We start from the raw sequence: 24114 nt of genomic DNA, 5'->3' as shown, positions 1-24114 counted from the left end.
ATACGGAAAAAAACTGAAGTTGTCCTATTTCCTCGACAAGCAATGTCCGAGTTAGGTAAGTGTCATTGAATATATTTGGCTTATTTTTACAAAAATACTGCTCTTATGGTCTCATATCGCAAACTGAGATTTATGTATGGAGGATTTCAACGGGGGGAGACAGCTAATATTAACTTTTAGTCTGTCGCCGCCATTATACCACCGAAGAAGCATATCCCGCCCTTCTTCTTCGGTCTTTTCTTCTTCTTCTCCTTGATATCAGAAAGTAAGCACCAGTGGTCCAAGTGGTAAAAGGGTTTAGTCGCTAGCAAATGCGTCGTTGACGCCCGCTGCCAAGGAGTAAAACGCAGGGTGTTTTATTAGCTTCCGAGCTAGCAGGATAGCTGGCTGCCACGCCGCGGACATGTTAGTAGCTTTAGGAAGATGGCCATCGCTGCATGTTAGCAGCAATCTGGTGGTCCGAGATAAAGCTCTTGGGCTGCTAACGGTTAGCCTTCGTTAGCTCGCTGATTAGCTTTCCTCCCAGCTGTTTCATATCAGACCTCCAACAACGAAGCAAACGGGACGTTTTTGAATGCGTGAAACATGAGTGACTTTTATTTTTTAGATCACCCCTCATCCGAGTCACATTGTCTCTGCAGTAACAGCTCTGAACTAACGGCTAGCATTTGAAATAACACAACCGTGGCGCAATATTAGCACACCGTAGGGAGGGAAATAATGATAGGTGCTTGCAGGTAAATTGGCAACTGTATATCACATTTCTCTTTCTCCCTTATTGCTTGACTGAGGTGTAGTCAGTAAGACGTTACAGTTTCTGCAGGTAGGAAAGACCCAAACAGACACAGTGTGGGGCGTTACTGGTATGCCATGATATCAACAAATGGCATAAAACGAGATTTATCCATCCATTTATATATGAAGCTTATTGCTTGACTTTGTTTTTAAACGTGTGTAAAATGTTCATTTTCATGTTGTAAGTCAAGGCCAGTTAAGTTACTATATATGGTTTCTCACTGTTTGGAGTAAACATTTCTTTAAGTGTATGTGTGTGTGTGTGTGTGTGTGTGTGTGTGTGTGTATATATATATATATATATATATATATATATATATATATATATATATGAAAAAAGCTCAAAGAACTGTTTATCTAGGGTTTTTTTTTTTGTTTTTGGGTTTTTTTTTTTTTTTGACTGATGCTGGCATTTTGGCATTATTATTATTATTTTTAAACATATAACACAAAGCACAATCCTGTCCAACTGCTTCATGGTACTTTGTGATGGTACTGTAAGGTGGCAGTAATCTTTAGTAAGATGCTGAACATTATACTTCAAAGACTTAAGTTCATTTTGGGATCATGTGTACACACTGAAATACAGGCTGTATTATTCTGTGGAATGTTACATGATCAGCTTTCTTACATAAAAGACCAAAGTGGATTTCTGTGAAGGAAAGTAGTACATCTGAGTGAAAATTGAGGCCACTTTGAAGGAAAAAGAAATCATCAATTGTAGATCTACTGAAAAAAAATACTCATGTATAACAAAGAGTGGGGAAAAATAGAAAGATAAATACTGGTGGTACCACTTATTTTTTTTTTTTTTATACAGAATTAAATGAAAACAAATATTATTATTCTTCTTCTTATTAATAATAATAATAAAATAATAAGTCAGTTTTACCAGTAGTAATACCTGAAATAAGAAAAACAAATATATACAATTTAAGTATGATTTAAAAACTGCTATAAGTAGGGCTGTTCGATATGACCATACATATCGGATGATGATATGAAAACATCTATCGTTTCATGTTATATCGCTTGTTTCTTGGTGTCGTAAAATAGACTGTTTCCGGCAGTATTTTTTTCATTCTTTTGCTGATCACTGTAGTAGCTATATTAATTTCTTAAAGTTCTGTCTTGCTCTTATATTTACAATAACCACACTACAGACGGACAAGCGACTTTTTTTGTTAGTAACAATGGCGGTAAGACCATTGTGTGGCTCCGCCGTCCACTTGTTTATTTTCCACATGGTTATGAAAAGTCTGTACTATACAAGTTATGCCGCAAACCGGTCCGCACCACAGACTCAAACATGACAGACCTCTTCAACCACCCACGCAAGAAGAGTATGGAGAAGGTTTATGGATTAGGAGCAAAAAAGCCGTCAGGTGCTCAAAATAAACCTTAGACTAAAATGTTAGACTAGGCTTTTTTATGCAGCACACCATGTAATAAGTACAAAGAAAAAGGCAGCTGTTACAACTTATGTCTAAAAATGTATAGCTTCATGCATCAGTCAAAACACTCGACTCCACGTACACGGCGCCCAGCTGAGAACACTTCACGCAAGTTCAGTTGCTCGAGATTCATAGAATTTACAGAAAATGTAAAATTTCTGCGATTTATATCGTTGTCGGGATGAGAAATCTTTTTTATATCGGGAGGTTTTGGTCAAATTGCACAACTATAAGATCCTAAAACAAACAAAACATTTTACCATTTATAGCTTAAAAATGTCTGTAATGGGTTAAATCTCTCACTGTATTACTGGTTAGTGTGATATAAACTTTTGTAAGGTCCATTGACAATGATGTTGCTACTTTGTATTCTTTAGAAATAGTGTTTCGCTAGACACAACTACTGTAAGTCTAAAAATGGACTTCCCACCATTTTTATGCCATACATTTCACAAATTTCTAAAATGCTACACACAAATTACACACCTGTCTTAACATTTAGAACAACTGTTGAACTAGATAATGTATAATGGGATTCATCAAAATACAGCACTTGGTTTGGAAGTTATGACCACAGGTGAGGAAGTAGGTAGGGGCCAAAAAACATGATTTCTAGAAGAACACTGAAGTTTTAACTGCTCCGGGGCACTGCTGATTCCTCTCATGCAATGATACCGCTATCTGTCACGTAGCCTTATCTTTATTGATTGGCTGGGAGAAATCCATGTGGTTCTACAACCTCACAGTGAGGCATAGAGAGGCCAATTCAGATATCCATTAAAGATACTAGTTGGATTTTGGAATACCTGTGAAAGCTCATTACATTGTTAAATAAAACTATTGTTGCTCAAAAACCCAAAATCAGAGCAGTAAGACACACTTTTTTATGGCTTATCTCACATACATCACCATGCTGTAAATACTAAATATTGTGTGCCAATAGTGTGTGTTTCTTTCTCTGTATGTTTTTTTTAATGTCTAATGGCTTTATTTAGACTGGTAAATAGGCTGTAATCAACAGGATTTAGGAAAGAAGTTGCATGTAATATAAAGAAATGGCTTGTTTTGCAAGTATTTTTTTGACTTTGCATTATTGTACGTACTTGTGTTCTACACTGTAATCAATCTGGTCCTTTATGACCACTTAAAATATCTTTATAAAAATGTTATATTGGAATTTCTGCTGCCCTCTTGGCCAGATCTCTTGTGAAAAAGACATTTTAATGTCACTGAGAGTATTTATCTGGATAAACAAAGCCACTATTGTTAAAGGCACTTAGAGAAAAAGTGATTGCAGCTTACATCGCAGGACAGGAATTTTCTTTCTGGCTCATACTTGACTTGGTATCTTTCATGAGATATATGTGGATTTGTTTGACAGGTTAAGTTATTTACGACCATATATAAATACCAACAGTGGGTTTTTGGCACAACACTGGGTGTACCATTTACTTTGTGTGTGTGTGTGTGTGTGTGTGTGTGTGTGTGTGTGTGTGTGTCTGTGTGTGTCTGTGTGTGTGTGTGTGTGTGTGTGTGTGTGTGTCCACTCCTTGGGAACATTTACAGGGAGTGCAGAATTATTAGGCAAGTTGTATTTTTGAGGAATAATTTTATTATTGAACAACAACCATGTTCTCAATGAACCCAAAAAACTCATTAATATCAAAGCTGAATGTTTTTGGAAGTAGTTTTTAGTTTGTTTTTAGTTTTAGCTATTTTAGGGGGATATCTGTGTGTGCAGGTGACTATTACTGTGCATAATTATTAGGCAACTTAACAAAAAACAAATATATACCCATTTCAATTATTTATTTTTACCAGTGAAACCAATATAACATCTCCACATTCACAAATATACATTTCTGACATTCAAAAACAAAACAAAAACAAATCAGCGACCAATATAGCCACCTTTCTTTGCAAGGACACTCAAAAGCCTGCCATCCATGGATTCTGTCAGTGTTTTGATCTGTTCACCATCAACATTGCGTGCAGCAGCAACCACAGCCTCCCAGACACTGTTCAGAGAGGTGTACTGTTTTCCCTCCTTGTAAATCTCACATTTGATGATGGACCACAGGTTCTCAATGGGGTTCAGATCAGGTGAACAAGGTGGCCATGTCATTAGTGTTTCTTCTTTTATATACTCTTTCTTGCCAGCCACGCTGTGGAGTACTTGGACGCGTGTGATGGAGCATTGTCCTGCATGAAAATCATGTTTTTCTTGAAGGATGCAGACTTCTTCCTGTACCACTGCTTGAAGAAGGTGTCTTCCAGACAGTAGGCAGTAGGACTGGGAGTTGAGCTTGACTCCATCCTCAACCCGAAAAGGCCCCACAAGCTGATGATACCAGCCCAAACCAGTACTTCACCTCCAGCTTGCTGGCATCTGAGTCGGACTGGAGCTCTCTGCCCTTTACCAATCCAGCCACGGGCCCATCCATCTGGCCCATCAAGACTCACTCTCATTTCATCAGTCCATAAAACCTTAAAAAAACCAGTCTTGAGATATTTCTTGGCCCAGTCTTGACGTTTCAGCTTGTGTGTCTTGTTCAGTGGTGGTCGTCTTTCAGCCTTTCTTACCTTGGCCATGTCTCTGAGTATTGCACACCTTGTGCTTTTGGGCACTCCAGTGATGTTGCAGCTCTGAAATATGGCCAAACTGGTGGCAAGTGGCATGTTGGCAGCTGCACGCTTGACTTTTCTCAGTTCATGGGCAGTTATTTTGCACCTTGGTTTTTCCACACGCTTCTTGCGACCCTGTTGACTATTTTGAATGAAACGCTTGATTGTTCGATGATCACGCTTCAGAAGCTTTGCAATTTTGAGACTGCTGCATCCCTCTGCAAGATATCTCACTATTTTTGACTTTTCTGAGCCTGTCAAGTCCTTCTTTTGACCCATTTTGCCAAAGGAAAGGACGTTGCCTAATAGGGTGTTGATGTCATTAGACCACACCCCTTCTCATTACAGAGATGCACATGACCTAATATGCTTAATTGGTAGTAGGCTTTCGAGCCTATACAGCTTGGAGTAAGACAACATGCATGAAGAGGGTGATGTGGACAAAATACTCATTTGCCTAATAATTCTGCACTCCCTGTAATAAAAACTAGGGGTCCACTCGGTGTATGATAGAAGAAAAAATATAGTAAAGGATTTTTTTTAGTGTTCATTTTGAGAATAAAGTGGAAATGTCAAGAGTAAAGTCAACACCCTTAGTCCCTGGGCATTTTGCAATGTGCCTTCATGTGGACTTGTGAAATACCATCAGTCGCAGCCTTGTCTTATAATGCAACGCGCCCCCCCCCTTCTGACTAGACACAATTTTCTGCATCACATTTTTAATACTTAACCCCACACTGTATTTATGTTCTAAGAGAAATAATTTAGTTGTTCTCTAAGGTATGATTTTAATAACTCATCTGCACAAGGCATTTTGTTGGGATTTCACCTGCCATGAACATAAATTTGACATCAGTGTGACTTGAAATTGGCCGCTTGATTAGTGCGCTTACAGTAAGAGATGTCATAGATGGTCGTATTCCTTGTGATGCTTCCTCCTTGAGGTCTACTGCAGAAAAGCAGCTATGGTTTAACACACAGTTCCCTCATGTGCTGATGCAGAATTATAGTCTTTTCACAGTAAATTTGGAAACAGTCCTCATGCACAGCTTTTGTCCACATCACATTTTCCCTTATCCAGCGATTGAAAAGAAACTTCTTTTCAGTGTCTGACCACAATCCTCTGACAAGGTCTACAGGCTGTTTGTCATAAATTAGAAAAAAATAGTGCCAGAGTTATCTGTGTTAATAACCACAGGTTTATCTTTAAAATGAAAGAATCAATTTTAGTTGAGTACGTCCTATTAGGATAGTTGCGGAGAGGCCGCACTGAAGATGTCTACAGCAGGTTGTTTGCTGAAGCAGTCACAGTTTCTTTAAAGAGTACTCTGGTTTGTTAGTGTTTTCTAAGGTTATTTCTCACTCAGAACGAACTTTCACATCCAGTGTATTGTATGTAGCTGCATTTTCATTAAATGTAGTAAAGAGTGCCAACGCTTTTGAACAGTTGGCCCTGCAGGCCGTGATCAGAGATCACTTACTGTAAATGGATAGTAACTTCATGTATTTGCTTGACACGCGTGGTTTCATTATGATTACCTTTAGGATGAATTAACATTGCATAATTATCAGCACCCTGACCTATATCAATACTTTGGCACTGGTGAGTCTGGTACCAGTACCAATTTATTACTGCTCTTAAGTCCCTATGCTTATTCATGAGATGTCTCATCAAAACAAAATCTAATTATATCGCCTGTATTAACCTTTATATTTCCTCGTTGTCTGCCAATTAAAAAGATAAACCAGAAAGTGCGTTGTTGAATTGATGTGTTTCAGAGATAAACACGTGTGCCTCTCACTGGGTTTCTTTCATTTTGAAAGGTTTCTTTTTTTCCAAAGAGGAGCATTGCTTGTGGAGGTCTAAATGCTATCTTGTGAGTAGGAAGGCTTACAGACATAGTGTTTTGGTTATTACATTCGACAGGAGTGTGAGCTAGTCTGCACCACCAGTGGGTCCAATTACAGAACATATCTAATTGATGTTGGAGCTGAACACAAGCTCAGGCCGTGAAATGGCACAGAGACAGAGAGAAAGAGTTGGCAAGGTCTCCACCTGAGCAGCAACCTGCATGGTCAAAATAACAATTAGCTCGGCTCAGTGCATGGTGAGTCATCTTGGCAATCCCACAGTTTGCATACTGGCAATTGTGTCCAAGCTGCTGTGTTGATTAAATATGCAGACACTTCTTTTCATCAGAAGAGGGCAATGTTCACAACCAAACTCCAAATGTAAAGCACTTACAGATCTGTATAAGATTCACGTAGTGATGTTACTTATTCAAAGCATGCATTCGTTTTGAGAACTGTTGCACTTTTATCTACATCAGCTTGCATTGCTGCACTTCTCATGAAATGTTTTTTAATTTCTAATCCCCCTACAGCCATGGAGAATTCGTCCGTCTACATGTGCTTCCCCTGCTACCAGGAGTTTAACACCCTGGAAGAGGTCCTCAAGCACCAGTTGACATGCACTGCTGGCGATGAACCGCCAGACACATCTGGAACCAACGCCGTCACCATCCCGGTGCTGCAGACACAGGTGAGTGCTGACACAGTTGCCACTCCGCCGTTTTTGTCATGTGACTGTGATTTTTAGCTGGACAAAAAGGCGATTAAAAACCTTAAATTATGACAGCGTGGCCTGAAATAACCATCTGTGTGATCACATAAAAGCCTCTGAATCATATCTGGAGAGTGACTTTGAAGTGACACGTTTAACTTTAGTCATAAATTCACAATGCACTGCTACTTATCAAAGTAATAGTGACCTTGGTGCGAGCACTTAAGATGGTGTTGTTTGTGATTATTTACTGACATATTTCAAGGTGCTGCTGCATATTAGTCTCTGATTTATGTGCACCCTGACATCATACCTTTAATCACAGAGTAACCAGTAAGTCTTTTTGGGTTAGTGGCAGAAAATTAGCTGTAATATAAGTTAACAATGCATTTGCGTTGTCATTTTTTTCTTGTTTGCCCATAATGGACATTAAAATGAAGAGAATCTCAGTTCATGATGGTTTTCTATTACATATTTACTTTGGAGAAGAGAAAATTCTTCCCATTTTGGCTCTGGTTGTATTTTGACTGAATTAGGACTAGACCCCTAACCTTTACTGTTATGTACTCACAATAGTTGTGTGTTAAGGTAAGAAGATTATTAAACAGTTCAACTGCTTCCTGTCCAGTAATGAGAAAAGAACACATTTGCATGCTGTTCGTCTGAGTAATGAGTCACTACTCAGGGAGACGTGTGGTTGTGCGTTAAAAGTAGATTAAGAATAGACTGTTAAACTATTAATTCAAGCTTTTTATGTCAGAATGAACAACAAAACATGCTTTATAGTTTGAATAAGCTCTCACAGTCTGTACTTATCAGACTTGTAGGCTAAGCCCTGTTCTCAGTGTTGGTTTGTACAAGATTTTCTTTCTTTTTTTAAAGACATATATTAGGTTATGTCAGTGGTTCCCAAACTTTTTTTGCTAGGCCCCCCTTTGTTTTACAAGAAAAATGTTCGCGCCCCCCGCACGCACACGCACAAACACATCCTCCAACCACACACACCTAAATTTTGCTCCATTGCAGTTTCTTTCACACCTCAAACATTTAGTAAAAAATTAAGCAAATACAAGTAATCTGCAATAGATGACAGGTAGTAATAAAATAAACTGCTAACTCTTTTACGCTACGTCCGCACCTACACGGGTATTTTAAAAAAACGCAGCTGTTTCATCCACACATAAACAGCGTTTCGAATCACCGAAAACAGAGATTTTTTAAAACTCCTTTTTTGCGTTTACGTGTGGACGAGGAATACAGAGTTCGTCACTATCACTATGAATACATTTTTCAAAAAATGCCTCTCTGTACAAAATGGGTTTAAAAACATAAACAACTGTGGGATGCTGTTTGTCCATGATTTGAACCGGGGGAACAAATCGTGGCAGGATCAACATGATATTATTTGTATCCCACTGTAACTTTACTGTATAAAGAGCTAACATCTCCAGAATGCCAGGAGTAGTTAGTCATTACAAGTGTTTGTGACCTAAAAATCAAGAATGTGGGATACTGTTTGTCCCTGATTTGAAAAGCCCAGCGCTGCTCACAGGGAAAACCAATTCTGCAGGGAAGACCTACCTTGGCACTTGTGCAGGTGAAACCAAAGGGAAGATATGCTTCACCATATTTTCTAGTCTTTGGCTTAGAATGAAGTTGGTTTGGAAACATATTCGGCAATGCTTCATCTCCTGCTTTGCGTTTCTGTGGGCGCCCCGTGCTAGCAGTGTCCAAGCGTTTTGGTTTTTTCCCCCCCTTTTCATACTGCCCCCCCCGCCATGGCTCTGCGGCCCCCACACTTTGGGAAGGTCTGGGTTATGTGATGCAGTAGCTGCAGGATTAAAAGAAAAATGTGCCAGAATTGGTTTATTTTTGAGATTTAATTGGATAAACCAGAGCAGAGGAAAGTGGAAGAAGAGGAGGACGTGCTGAAAGTGGCAGACCAGATTGAGATCCATGATGCTACATTTACATGTTATCCAATGAGGCTGGCTGAATCACCAGAGTGGTCCCCATGCTGCAGTAATAACGAACAGACTGTTTTCTTTTTGACCACCGTACCCTTTTGCTTCTGTGGGTGAGCTTTGCCATCTATGCCATTTTTTCACCTTAGTGTTTTCCTTCTGTATTGTTTCCTCTTGTATGTTAATACTGCTGTTGTTTTTATTCTTTGACTTGGCTCTTAGAGGGGTGCAGATATTTACATAATGCACTGTATTCACTATTTCTTACGGTGTGCTTTCAGGTTGGTAAATACTCTTTGGGAAAGCATTAGTCTTCTGAAAATGTGGTCTGAATTGCAGGGTTTGAAAGTTGCATAATGAAAAGAGTTATTCCATTTAACTTTGACATGTTGAGCTGAGTCTTGTGAAGTAGCTGCCACTTTTCTTTTTTATTATTTTCTTTTATTTGCCATTCCTGTGACAGCTTCAGAAAGCCCGCAGGGTTAAAAGCAGTCACTGCCCCTCGTTTAGCAGTAGGGCACGGCTGTCAAAGCTTGTGCCTGGACTTCCATCCTTACAGTCTTCACCATACGTCCATAAAGCGGCGGCGCTCATGACAGACAGATTGCATCCTGAGTCGCCAGCAGGAAGAAGAGCAGGAGAAATGCATCAGTCAGAGCAAAAAAAACCCAATAAATTAAAATAAATCCCCATAACTCAAATAAACATATTGCTCACATTTAACATCAGATGATATTTAGCGTTTTACTGCTTTTGTTTATGACACATTCAATTAATATTTTTTCTGTAGTAGGAAAAAAATACAAATTGTGCAAACTGCTTGAGCTTTACAGCACTGTGGATTTGTAGAGTAAATACAAGCAGGCATTATTGTAAAGATGTTTGTTTAAAGAGCACAAACACAAAACGATGCTATCATTTAAAATAAAAAGTCAGTGAAATTAGTTTTAAAACGTGAGTCAAAAGGCAGTTAATGGCAGCATGTGTACTTTGCTTTTTATTTATTACAACAAATGTATTATATGTTATATAATGTTTATGCACACTATCAAAACTACATTCCTAACTTGGGTATGGATGCAGGGCTTCCTGGTCGCGGTTTGCAGGATTGAGATTTGGGGAGTTTGGAGGCTGGGTCAGTGCCTTGAACTCTTTGCTGGAGAGATGTTTCTGCTATCTGGGAGGTACATAAACATTTCCTGGACTAAAACAACCCTCTTAAGGGACTTACCCTCCCCCCGCGCCCACTAGGGTTTAAATAGCTGGCACGCTCCATGATTGGAACTAAAGAAGCCATTGGATGAGAGGCTAAACATCTTCAGGAAATTTTGAAAAGTCCAGTTGCTTTCTTTTCTAGCTCCTTAGACCTGGACTGTGTTTAGGTACCTCACATGTGTCACAGTACCATCCATGTGAGGGCTATGAACAGTTACTCTTAATTTGATTATTGAAGTTTAATTAAAACCAGATATTTGGTTGTAAAAATTCATAATTTTAAAACAAATTAGCACTGTCAGTGCCGCCTTTGTTTTCTGAGCCACCCAGCATTTGAAGCTTGATTTCTCCAACAAAAGTTGTTAAACCCAGCGTTGCTGTGTGGTTAGCGGAGTGCTATCCATCCATAGTACTGCATCCTGTGTGAGTCAAAGTCACAACAGTGGGAATTTTGAATGAAAAATTAAGTGTTATTTTTGGCCACATTTGAAAGCACTGATCCACACGAATGCCAGAAGCCAAGGTTTCCCAGCAGGTCATTGATTTTAACGAGATGATCGATGTTACTCACTTTGCCTACCAGTGGGTTCAATGTTGTGGGTGATGGCTGCGTAGGTGTGTGTGTTGTGAAGCAGCTAGACCACATCTGAGGGTGGTCTTCAGTTCTCACACTCCAGAATACCACAACAAAGAAAATACAAATCATTACATGTGAGACATGTTGAACAGCTGTGATTGACAGCTCCAGATGCCTTTAACCCCGACCTTGATGCTCTGTTTTTATCATCCAAATGGGTGGAGGGCACGAAGGTAAGACCCTGTGGAGTGACCCTTGCAACCCTGATGGGCCTTTTGATTGTTATCAGCCAGGCTGAGGCCTTATCTTGGTTGTCTGGAGCTCTCAGGGGAACCTTGGCTCTAAGCACACACTGCTTTAATTGACCTGAGTACCCCAACACTGAATTCTCATCTTTCATCCTTTAGAAAGAATAAAACTGGAAAAAAGGAAAAAACCCAAAGCGTATTGACTTGTTATTGCAACAAGTAGTTTTATTTGTATAAACAAAGATTTTAAAAAGTGTCTTTATTCTTTTTCCTTTCTTGTCTTTGCAGCAACATATAATAAATATATCAAAGACAGATGCACTCCCACAGATTGAAGTTCAAGCAGAAGAGCCGTCTGTGCAGGCTGTTGAAAGTGCTCCCCCTGAGGATGAAGTCAGCACATCGTCAGATCAGCCCAGGATCCTCTACCAGTGTGGGGATTGTGATGAACTTTTCAAAAGCCTTGTACTTTGGCAGCAGCACCGTAAAGAAGGGGCATGTCAGCAGTCTGACATGTCTGAGAACAAGTCAAAACCAGATTCAGAAACTATGCCAGAGACTTCCTCAGTCCAGAGTGCAACCATACCTTTATATTCAGTCGCTGAATCCTCTTTCTCACAGCATGAAACTAACAAAAATATCAATTCAGATGCAGTTGAAAAAGCTTTGCATGAGCTGGAGCAGCAGGAAGGTACAGAGACCAATTCATCTCAGAGCTCTGATCCTCCTATTTCCGAGGTAGTTTCAGTCTCTAATCCAGATGAGTCGTCACCTAAGAGAAGAGGGGCAAACAAAAAGCCAAAGCCTGAACCTGTGCTCTTGTGCGTGGACTGCGGCTCGTGCTTCGGCCTGGTGTCAGAACTAGTGGCTCACCGCAAGACCCAGCACGGCTTTGAGGAAGCTCTGCACCGCTGCTCCGTGTGTGGGGAAAGCTTTCTAAATACCACTCTCTTCCTCTACCACCGAAAACAGCACCGACAGAAGGGCGAGGAAAAGGCGGTAGAGGTTACCGAATTGACTTCAGAGGTTTTTACTCAGAGCAATGGCGCAGATCAGCAGGACCACGGTGCACCTTCTGCCTCCGCCAGTGTTGACGCCACTTTCACACAGCCCGAGCTGTTCGTGTGCACCCTTTGCCTTCAGAGCTTTAGCGACGAGGGAGGGCTGGTTACACATCGTAAGCAGAAGCACAACCTTAATGAGCCGCTACACACGTGTGCCCACTGTGATATGAGCTTCATGAACACCACCCAGTACCTGTATCATTGGCGGCAGCATCGCTTCATGCCAGTGACAGAGGTGGCTGATGGGGCAGAAGCTGTTGGTGAAACAGCCACCACCAAACCTCAGGATAGTCCACAGAGCACAAAGCGACTGCTTTCCTCACCTGGTTCGGCTGGTGAATCAGGTTCCCCCCTTCCTAAGAGAAGCAGGCCTTCCTTCAGGATCCTGAGTGCTAATGCACTCAAAGGTAAGTGAAATTCATTACTTTAAAACACAACTACAAGGCAGTAGTTGTTTTGTTTTTTTTAACAAGAATTTTTGTTCTTTACTCAGGAAACAAGAGTTCAGATATTAAAGAAGAATTAGAGGCCAACACTGGTGCAGACTCGGACAACACCAATCACCCTCCGCCTGCCAAGCTGCTACAGGACTGGGCTCGAACACCACTCCCGCACGTGTGCCCGTACTGTGGCAAAACCTTCACGAGACGCGTCTTCCTCCGCACGCACGTCTACAGCCACACCGGAGAAAAACTTTTCACCTGCAAGGTGCCAATCAAACATTCAATCAGGGTGTCTCTGTCTCGAGTCTCAGGAATGACTTACATTTTTTGTGCAGAAGACTTTGATGAGATGATGTAATGCTGTGAAGTGAAGTGAAGGCTGACATCTCCAGCCTCATTATGTTTGACAGATTCCTTGGTGTCTTTGCATAATGACGTCTGTTTAAAGTACAAAAGTAGAATCTGAGCAAATGTAGATATGAAAATGTCCACAAAAGTTTGGGCATCGCTGAGCAAGTTACAGGTTCAAGTAAAAAGAAGACGGCTTCTACAATATAGAACTGATGAGACGACAGGGAAATAAGTGTGTGTGTTTGGTAAATTTCTGAAACATTTCAAGAATTGTAATTCTCTTACCTCTTTTCATTTAAAAAATTGGGATATGTGACTCGCTCAGAGGTTTCCGTACTTCAACACGGCTTCATTTGCTTGCAAAAAGTGTTTAAAACTGTTGACACTAATTCTGGTTATTGTTTTTGTGAAGGTCTGCACAAAGTCCTTCACCAACTCGCAGAGCCTGCTGCGCCACAGCATGAGCCACACGGGCAACAAGCCCTTCAGCTGTGATGTCTGTGGCAAGAACTTCTCCCAGGCAGCCACCCTGAAGAGACACCAACGCATTCACACATCGACACTACCTCGCCGCAAGCGTGGCCGCAAACCGGTACCAGCTCCGCCATTTAATATTAATCACAATAGCTCTCTGATTGAGCATTTTATTTCAAAATCTTGTAAAATATCTTAATATTCGTAGATATTGTTGAATATTATTGATATTGGAAGTGATTTTGATAGTAGGTGAAATGGTAGATAATGTGTTCTGTAATAAAAAGCTACATTTAAGTTTAAGTCACTATGTGAGTATCTTGCTGGTGAAACCCTTTTTATCGATATTGATTGTTGTGTCTGTCAATGCAGGTGTGCAGTTTGGACAACGAAGGAGCTGCTCATCTCTTCCCTTGTCCTAACTGTCCTTCACGCTTCAACACCGAGGATCAACTCAACCATCACAAGTAATAACACTTTTTTTCTGACGTTATTTTTTTACTTTCGGCACCTTGTATTTTGCTGGTGTTGGTGGAAATAACTAGAACCTGTCAATATTCAATCAAATTCAAAATCTGTTTACCGCATAACTACATTAGAATTACATTTGCAAACAGAAGGCAGGACAGGATTTAGATAAACCTCCCTCCCTCTTGCCGGGAGCTGTAGCAGCTGAGCCGTGTCCGACCACTGAGCAAGACCTTTAAGCTGTGTAGCAAACACACTGAGATGTCTGTGTGCCCTTGAGCCACATATGATTGACAGACGCAGGCCCAGTAAATTAAGATGAGAACGATAACTGCACAGAACAGGAGAAAGAGCCTGGTCATGTCCTACCTGGCTGAACAAGGGGGATAGGATGTACACTACTGTGTGTGTGTGTGTGTGTGTGTGTGTGTGTGTGTGTGTGTGTGTGTGTGTGTGTGTGTGTATATGTATATAATATTGACTTAACATGATCTAGTGTGCTAAGTACTATTGTCACTATTTCTTCCTCATTAAACCCAAAGACTTCACCAAAATGTAATCATTTTAAGTCTTTTAATTATCTTGATGTTACGTAAAACACTGAAATGGTTACTGTTACAATATCTAGGAGGAAAAAATCGACATAATTGTAGGAGATTAATAAATTATTATTTTGGTGAACAGGAACATGTGGAAAATGTGGAGGGGCAGAAAAGGCTCATCTCATTGTCTTGATGACATCCTCGAGTTCACTGGTTTCTGTGAAAAACTCTTTAAAACCTGAACGATCTCATTTTGAAACGGTGTTAACTCAAGGTTCTTTACTACCTTTATCCTGAGCTTTAAACTGCAACGCACACTCTTTATGAGGACACACAATACTAAGACCTTGAGTTAAGATTGTGGGTTAGTTTTTTTTTTTTGTTTTTTTTTTAAATGAATTACATTTTTTTATATTCCCAAGCTCAGAAATAAACCTTTACACATAAAAAGATGAAGGTATCAAACTTCTCCTGAAGCTTCCAGCAAGAAAGCAAATAAGAGTATTTCCAAAGTGGTAGAGAGGAGAGTACGGACGTCTTAGATGTTTACGGAATCTGCAGCATACAAATGTGTCTCATTTGCATGTAAAATGATTCAACATTGAGCTCATTTTCTGCTGATTGAAATATTGATGAATCAACAGGGTTTAAATTAGGTGTCAGTGTACATCTAATTTAAACCCTGATACTTTACGTGTGACGTGACCCCTGCTCATCAAAGAACATCTGTCTTGAAGGGGGCGACCCTGACGGGGATTTTAATCCTTCTATCTGGCTCGAGGTCAACTGTCCCTGAAATATTGAATTCTCTTGTCATTTAACAGGGAACAGAAAGACTCTGGCCTTGGATGGTCTTTGCACATAACCTCTAGCTTCCAATTTTACTTTGAATTAGTCATGTGGTGGATTAATACAGATATTTGTTTGTATGTAATATTTAGCAAAGTTGTGGAAACTGAAACATCATCCCTGCTTGTTCTGATTACGCGAAGCTGCACGCACAGCAAAGAAGTGTTTTTTTTGTTTTCTCCTTGTAAAAACAGGCCTGATGCAGGAGTAGGTGAATACATCCTAGCAGTTCTCTCCTCCCCTAAGGCTATACTCAGTGTAACGTTATGCAGAGGATAAATATAGTCTTTCATGTCTAACCCTGACGCCTCCCAGTTTACTGCTGTTCTTTTATCTCCGGTTGTTTGTACACTACGCCGGTACCCCTCATTTGACCTGACGTACAGCTAAGTACATACGAGGTGGCAGATTAAGACCAAAACATGACTTTAATCACACACTTTTATGTGTCTCTGAATTAGGACTGCTTAAGTATTTATATTGGGAGCTATAATTGTTATATATGTATGTTGTATATGTTTATGTCCTTGGCCTATGATTTCAATGTTTTTGGCTCTATTTGAATGTAGCATTAAAAAAATCTGTTAATACTTCTGTGTTTGAACAGATTGTTGCACACCAGCCACCCCTTCCCTTGCGGCGAATGTGGAGAGGCCTTCAAACGTAGGAAAGACCTGGACCTGCACTCCCTCATACATCAGGGTAAGAGTTCAAGACTTGGACTTGTATTTTATATTTTTATAGTTAGCAAGCAGTAGCCCGATTTTCTTTGATATTGATTTTGGTGTCCATTATTCTGACCTTATTCTTTGCCCGAGTTCTTGCACTGCGTCATGTGTTAATCTTACTTCCATCAAAGAGGAAGAGAAAAAGTTTTTTGTTTGTTTTTTTTAAATCAGCAAGCATTGATTCAATGAGAACTGAAGAAGCTAATGAAAAACAAAACTGCCATTCGTTTATTCATTACGACACGTTTTACCTGAAAACTTTCTGGACTACAAGATAGCTGTAATAAATCATGGATTTTTCTGGAGAGGAGAACAAGTGAGTCTGTTTTATTATTGTTTAGTTATTTACTAATAGCTAGCAAGCTAATGCCAGAAGGGCTTCTCCTGGGTCTTAAGATAAATGCCTCCTTGAACAGAATAAATTGTAGTGATAGTCAAAGCTTTTGCGTTATATAATTACTATCAGCATCTTTTAGACACACCAGATATCGATATTGGTAGTAATGCTAATACACAGCTTTTATGCCAATTTGGCAAATGATATGCTTCTGTACACATTTTGAGCATTGTGTAAGAACGATAATCAAATGTCTATTTTGGAGATTTGGAACCCAAATTTAAAGATGCACAAGATGATGATAGTGGTCACACTTTACTGCTTAATGCCCCTAAGGTCCACCACACAGGACACTTTGTATCATCTTATTACTGTGTGACCTCTATCCAGCTTTCACTTGTTGGCTCAGTCTTTAGCCTTCGTATAGTTTTATCATGTTCAGCAGCTTTTTATGACCCTATAGCTCAGGAATTTAATATGTATATATTGTATTTTTTTGAATAGGTGAAAACAGAATAGTAGCATAGCAGATGTTAGGGAGAAGGTGCTATGTCCCATTGTTTACTAACGACACAATAGTTGAAACTGACCCAGTGTTTCAAAGATTACTGTCCTGTCAAAAAAAGGATAATTGACTTGTCGGAAATCAGTCTGCAGAAGCCCTGAAAGGCTCTACTCCAGAGGAGAATATCATAGTCATTACTACGGTCAGAACACAGTTAACTGTGTAGTTGTCATTGCACCTTGTAGCTTGATAGCATTCATCTCGGAAACACCTGAAAATACTTTCCGAGGCGCTGCCAGTCAATCATACTCCCGACAGGGAGAAAATACTGAGAACCTGTGCTGTTCTGTGTAACCTAAGAGAAGATGTCATTCACAAAGAAGCAGAATGAGACGCTGAAATGTCCTCTACCAATGCATAGCTTTAAAACTAACATTATATTAAAATAAAATCAATGAAATCCCTTTATATGAGATTCTGACAAAATATTTCCAATAAGTGGGTAGAGCCAAACCCGCTTGGCATCTTTAGTTAAAAGAAAGGGACACAGCACTGCCACCTTCTGGTATGATTTAACTAATTGTATATCTTTATTCTTACTCTGACCCTGAGTTAATGTTTGCCAATGTGTGTAAATAAATAGAATTAATCATTTTCATGTGATTATTTTATAACAATTTGAGAAATGGGTCATTTTAAATAAGTAATTTCTTTTACAATCCCCTAATATTAGGAAAACAAAAGCCATCTCACACCATTTATTGTACTATTACAAATGTTTTATGTCTGGTTGGCATGTTTACAGTTTACAAATTTTTCTGGGTTTAGTTGTGACATAAGTTAAACCCCTCTCATTTCTGCCCACGGGCGGCTCATCAATAACACGTCAAAAGATATTGCATCAAAAGTACTCGTCATAGGGCATATTGATAAGAAACTGTTGAGCATGACTTTGAAGCAAAAATTTGTCAGTTTGGAACATGCCAAGCTGAACATGTTAGTTGCTCATAATGACGCAATGATATTCTGGACAGTTTGCTCTGTTCATCCTCTGACACATCATGCGTGTGTCGTCAGCGTCTTGAGCAGCTGGTACCAGCAGACCACTACCATGGCAACATTATGGGCTGCATTTGAGATGATATATGTGGGTGATATTTGTGCTTCAGGTCAACATTACACACTTTTGTTCGGTTCACTGCTCATTTGGACGAGACTGTTCCTTTGTTCTTTTTGGCGAGACTCACCTGCACTTGAGTGCTTGTGGTCAGACTTCAGTTCACTATCATACTGACTAAAGGGGAAAGAAATGCTATGTCTATGAGAAGAAGACGAACAAAGTACAACACTTGGTTTTCCCAACTTGCAGTTGGGCATGGTGAAGATCGAGAGGATGACTATGGGTATGCTACTGCAAACGGGTCTTTGCATATTTCATCAGAGGTCATCTGTCTTAAAAGTGTGATAGGTTGCTTTGGTCAGGATACTCAGGGACATGATGTCCCTCTTGGTGTCACGGAGCCTCCTACACTACAGGTATTACAAAGTGATTGAGGATATGTGTGTGATTTTTGCATGTCACTGGTTGCTGTTGGATGTGAATGTTTATTGTTGACATCTACGTTAGCTAGCAACAAACTGGATAAATGCATACACTTCTGTCTGAACTGGAGATAAAAAAAAAAAAAGTGGCAGGGCACCATAAGGTGAACACAGTGTCCCATATCCTTACTTTATTTCCAAAGTTTTACTATTTATCATTGAAGGGGTTTTAAATTGTGGTGGAGATGCCGAGAACCCAGCTGTTTACATATCTTGTTGTAATAGAAAAACTAGAGATGATTTTCTGAATGATTGTAGAATGATGCAGATTCAGCCAAAAATGGCTCTAACCATTTGCTTGTTGTTAATTTACAAAAATATGCCTATGGTATATGCGTTCTTCAGTGCATTAGGTCAATGACTTTCTATTGATTAGCGTGCCATGTGGAGTGGAGGAGCAAGGTGGAGGCAAATGAATTGGGTCAACATGTTGACACTTCATCTTAATCAGGGGGTGTTGGCACACCAACCTCATTAGTTACGCTTGATAAGTCAGCGTGCGGCAGAGGTCAGAGGTACAGGGCTCCTCTGAGAAAAATGTTTGGAGAGATTGATCTATTGATCCATCCAGTGCCATAGGCTGAGATTGCCCTTGTTAAAGGTTTAATTAGACGTTTTCGATAGGGAGCAGAGTGGATCTCCCCCACTGGGACAGACTGTACAGATGGTTAGCAAATTGCAAGTTATTGGCATGACGTCCTATGGACTTAATGATGAACCATCAGTGTCAGCAGTTTCCCAACCAGATTTTTGAAAGCTATCCAGGGAGCGAGGAAGTTTGGTTTACTTTGGTTGTGATGAATCAGTTAGATGATGAATGATCTAATTGACACAATTTTGCAGTTTTATAATGTTGTATAGCTCAAATAGGTAACAAGTTAATCACGGAAATTAATAACTGATTAACCAATAAATAATAACAGCTTTTATATATTAAACAAGAAATGAAATGCTCATTAAAAGTATGTTTGACTGTGCGACCAGTTGACTTGATCTGTAAATGTTGTTCCAGTCACTAGTCGGCAACAGCAATACTAGTTGGTTAAACATATGATTTTTTTTTTTATCATTTTCATCTTCGATGTTATGCAGCTAGCTGGAGCTGCAGCTCTGGGAGATGGCAACACCCCATTGTGTGATGGGAAGTTGTAAATAAGCGACGAGTACAGTTCTGCTGTACCTTTTGCAGTTTTATGTTGGCTGTTTCAAAATGAAAAGCAATCTGGCATATGACAACTCAACCACATTCTGCACCCCTGAATAAAAAAGGCTGGTGGCGGTGCTAATGTCAGCCACACTTGGGAAATTAATGTGACGTGACTCTGTGTTCAGCAAGTGTGAATATGTGCCACAAATTGGCACACATTTGGGCATCATTTAAAATACTATTTGGTTATCAAATAATGGGATTAAAGGTTTCAAATAGCTCTTGAATACATGCAGTATTTGTGCAGGCAGCATTTGACCTCATCCATTAGATTGCTCCCTTTTGACTGTTATCTGAGTGTGTTTTAATAGACTTGACTAGACAATTAATTTCATTTACATTTCTTCTCTCACTCAATCAGCTAGTGCATTAGTCGCTGGAAACATCCCTAATGAAAAGTTCTCAGAGCCCAAGATAAACTAATCAAATTGCTTATGTAACACTCCAAAAGCAAATAATTTTTAATATAGGGTGATGTAAATGTAAAAAATGTTGAAATGCACTCTGATAATTTTTTGAATTTCTATTCACAGGCATGATTGTGATACCTTACGTAGCTTTTCTACAAGTCTGATTACTATACTGATATCAACCATTCCCCTGAAGCGTAACGTTTCTATACTTGGCTTTAAAGTCTTCAGGATCATTTTTATCTTGTAGTAGCATAACATTAAACAGTCAGTGACCCACTGACTTGATGAATGCACTAAAAGTTAATAAACTGTTCTTCAAAATGATATTGATAAAGTAACTCTGTTTGATGGGGATCGGTTACATCTGGCCAGTACTCAATATGTTTAATGAGATCCACCTTGATGTCATCCTGGTGATGCAAAGAGCAGCAGCTTGTCACAGCTGAGCTCAATAAATGTTAGTTGCTTTTGTTGTCTTTGTGAATCATTATAAAAAGGGCCGCTGGTCATTTTTTAATAGGTGAGCTAAATGACGGGTTGTTTTTGGACTCTTTGCAACAACTCATGTTTTGCATCTTTTGGCACCGATTTGCCAATTTGAATCATAAACGGTAAACAGAGGCCACATTATTTGTTGACTCTGGCTGCGGCGGATTGTTTGGCCACTGTTGCCGATTCTGTATGCACCACCTGTCACTGCGCGATTGCTGGCCCAACATCAGGCAGTCGGCAAGCTCAAACCAGCCATCAGATTTCAACACGGCCATTAGCGTGTAGTATGACGAGAAATTATGACCATCTGTCTAAAATCCGACACTGTTCCATTACAGACAAGCAGCCAGCGACATGCCCTCACTGCTCATCCCAGTTTATCAACCAATCAGTGCTGGAAATCCATCTCCAGCGTTGTCCTACTACCGAAGAGGAGAAGAATACCGGTCGTGGGAGGGGCCAGGGCCGAGGACGCTGCACTGGACAGGTTGGAGACATAAAGAAATTTTTTAAAGAGAGGATGTGAGCCAGAGTGTGATTTGTTTTTTCCAATCGAATAGCTGACGGGGTTAGTGAGGGAGTGGCGATGTGTCTCACGGTCCACATTTGGAGTTGGATTGTGACATTGTACTTTAAATAAGTAGACAAAAATTTAGATAATGACGACACCGTTTCTGTCATTTCATTCTGGTTTGTCTCCCTCTCGTCTCCTTTCCCTTCCTTTTCTTTATTCCTCCCTCAGATTGAGTGTGACCTTTGTGGACACCGTTGCATGACCCAAGAGGGCCTCGACCTTCATCGTTTATCCCACACAGGCCAGACACCTCTCAAATGCCCAGTGAGGCCATGCCGCCGCCGATTTATCTCTAACAGTGCCCTGGAGGAGCATGTGCTGGCGCATTTTCAAGGAACGCTCAGCAAGTCCAAAAACCGACCCCGCTTCCGTTGTCAGATTTGCCACAAGGAATTTGCCTATAATTCCACCTTCAACGTTCATATGAGGACACACACTGATGAGAGGCCCTTTGAGGTAAGAAGCACTGTGGCGTGTACTTGTGTAAAGGTAGTTTCTTTCAGTCTTAAGAATCCTATTTCTCTCTCTTTATACAAGGTCTTGAAATCTTTTAAACACCTGTATTTCAAAATGAAACTGAGAACTGCCTCATCCCCATCCACGGTCACACCCGCTCATAGCTGCGGCCATCTCTCTGGTTCCGGACCATGGCCATTTGTGCAGAGTGTGTCCTGCGGGTGTTTTCTCCCTCTCTGTGTACCTGTGATTAATGGCAGGGCTGAGTTAGGGCCTGTCAGCTCCCCTCTGTGCCTGTTACTATTCTGGGATTCTCTCCCTCTCTCTCTGCTGCTCTGGTGACGAGGCAGGACATCAACTATAGACCCACCCAAGCCCATCTCAGCTTTAGAAATTGATTTAATATTTGTGGCTTCGCTTTGAGCCATGATCTATCAGGCAGGCTGAGGACTGCGGTTCAAGGAGCACCGGTTCTCAAACACAGAGGCAGTTACGGGGATACATTTTAATTTATATCAAATATACCTTGTGTTCCTGGAGGAACATATGTGTTTGCTCAGTTTATAAAGAGCAAACTTCACAGGAAAAGTAATTATATTAGAGTGTATTTCACAGAGATACTGAAACTGCAGATCTGTCAATAGGGATTGCAATTTCAATCTGAGTGTCCCCAGTGGGAATCAAAGCAGTGTAGTGCTTCAGGTTTAATCATCTATCTACTTTTATTTCATTGTCTGCGCTCATTTGGGAGTGAACAGAACACATGTTGGTGTTGCAGGGATGATGCCGTTGAACTGTTGATTACTAAAATGATTATTTAGAAAAGTCAAGCTCTTAGATCACTGCTAATATTTTTTCTGTTGTGTAACTCTGTGTAATTTATTACACTCCCCTTACACGCAGAGCTGCAGGGTTTAGTCAAATCGATTATTTCAGCGACAGAATGTTCATCATTAGCCTGTGACGAAGCTGAAAATGACAAATGTTCTCTGGCTTCTGCTTCTTATTTGCTGGTTTTTCAGCTTTTGTCAGGTAAAACACGATATTTGAAGACGTATTTCCTTCATTTCTTTTTTCATCTGGTGTGTGGATGTCTTATTGACCAAACAATTAATTGCTTGTGTGGGACTGATGATGATGATATCTTTTTATTGCTCTGTATTTGTCCTTCCCCCTCTGTCTTCCCTATCCCATTTTCTTTCTGCTCTTTCTGTGTCTCAGCCAGGAGTGCTGCATCTGCAGAAAAATGTAAAGAGAGGTTTTAGGAATTAATTGCAGTTGAGTTTGTGTGCTGCCAGAGTTGTGAACTTAACTTTCTCGCCTCTCTCTCACCTTTTCCCCTCTTCTCTGTTCTTCCACCAGTGCGCCACATGTGGTAAGCGCTTCCGCCAGCTGCCCCATCTGCAGGATCATGAGCGCATCCACAGCGGCGTGCGGCCTTTCTGCTGCTGGATTTGCGGCAAGAGTTTCAGCGTCGCCGCTCGTCTCACCGAGCACGCCCGCACCCACAGCGGCGAGAAGCCTTACCCTTGCCCTCACTGTCCCGCTGCCTTTCGGTCTCGTTCCAACCTGGATAAACACATCCGACTTCACGGGGACCTGCCTCCGGAAACAGCGGAGCAGGTGGTTAATGCAGCTGAAGCTGCTCAGGTCCAGAAGGTGCTGGAGGGAGCCAAAGCATTGTCATCTTTGGCCACCATGGAAGAGGTCGAATCTGGCTCTGTGCAGACCATTTACGTGCTGCAGGGAGCTGAAGGGGCTACCGAGACCGTAATGATCCCATCCGATCAACTCAGCAGTTTAGAGGGAGCGTCGCAGGTTGTCATTCTGCCCTCCTCTGTACTGGGAACTCAGGCCATCACTGTTCCCACCATCACAATGGACGGCAGTGAAATCACCATGGTGGAGACGAGCCAGTCACCACAGCATACCATTGAGTTCATTATGGAGGAGACTGTTTGAAGGTAGCTTAGTAAATCGTGGACAACAAGGACATGAAAAACACTGAATGATTAATCGCTAATATAGACTGCTGGTGATCTAAATATTTTGACAGATGAAGCCAATACCCTGTACGTTTATTGTCTGGCAGATTTCCAAGAGAGTTTAAGCAAAACTCCCCACCTGTTTAATAAGTTTTCTTGAGCAGACAAGTGAATTTATGACAT

The 24114-nt window shown here is 40.6% G+C and overlaps 1 protein-coding gene across 1 annotated transcript; it reads left to right on the top strand.

Moving 5' to 3' along the window:
* znf574 (zinc finger protein 574) lies at positions 1-24114 on the top strand. The gene is made up of 10 exons (XM_085365438.1): positions 1-55; positions 7259-7416; positions 11730-12912; positions 12999-13213; positions 13712-13891; positions 14146-14240; positions 16240-16334; positions 21255-21403; positions 21659-21946; positions 23309-24114. Exons 1-10 carry the CDS (start codon positions 43-45, stop codon positions 23906-23908), a joined length of 2976 nt encoding a protein of 991 aa, XP_085221564.1. The 5' UTR covers positions 1-42; the 3' UTR covers positions 23909-24114.

This window comes from Diplotaxodon limnothrissa, linkage group LG11, assembly GCF_057381915.1.
Source record: "Diplotaxodon limnothrissa isolate DT_005_m linkage group LG11, D_limnothrissa_male_GT1.1, whole genome shotgun sequence".
Lineage (NCBI taxonomy): Eukaryota > Metazoa > Chordata > Actinopteri > Cichliformes > Cichlidae > Diplotaxodon > Diplotaxodon limnothrissa.
This window is presented reverse-complemented; position numbering and strand designations above follow the sequence as displayed.

Excerpts from the sequence above, each read along its gene's own strand:
- znf574 (XM_085365438.1), top strand. Across the intron at positions 13,892-14,145 it reads GCAAGCGTGGCCGCAAACCG|GTGTGCAGTTTGGACAACGA; the intron begins GTACCAGCTCCG and ends CTGTCAATGCAG. Across the intron at positions 21,404-21,658 it reads GAGGACGCTGCACTGGACAG|ATTGAGTGTGACCTTTGTGG; the intron begins GTTGGAGACATA and ends TTCCTCCCTCAG.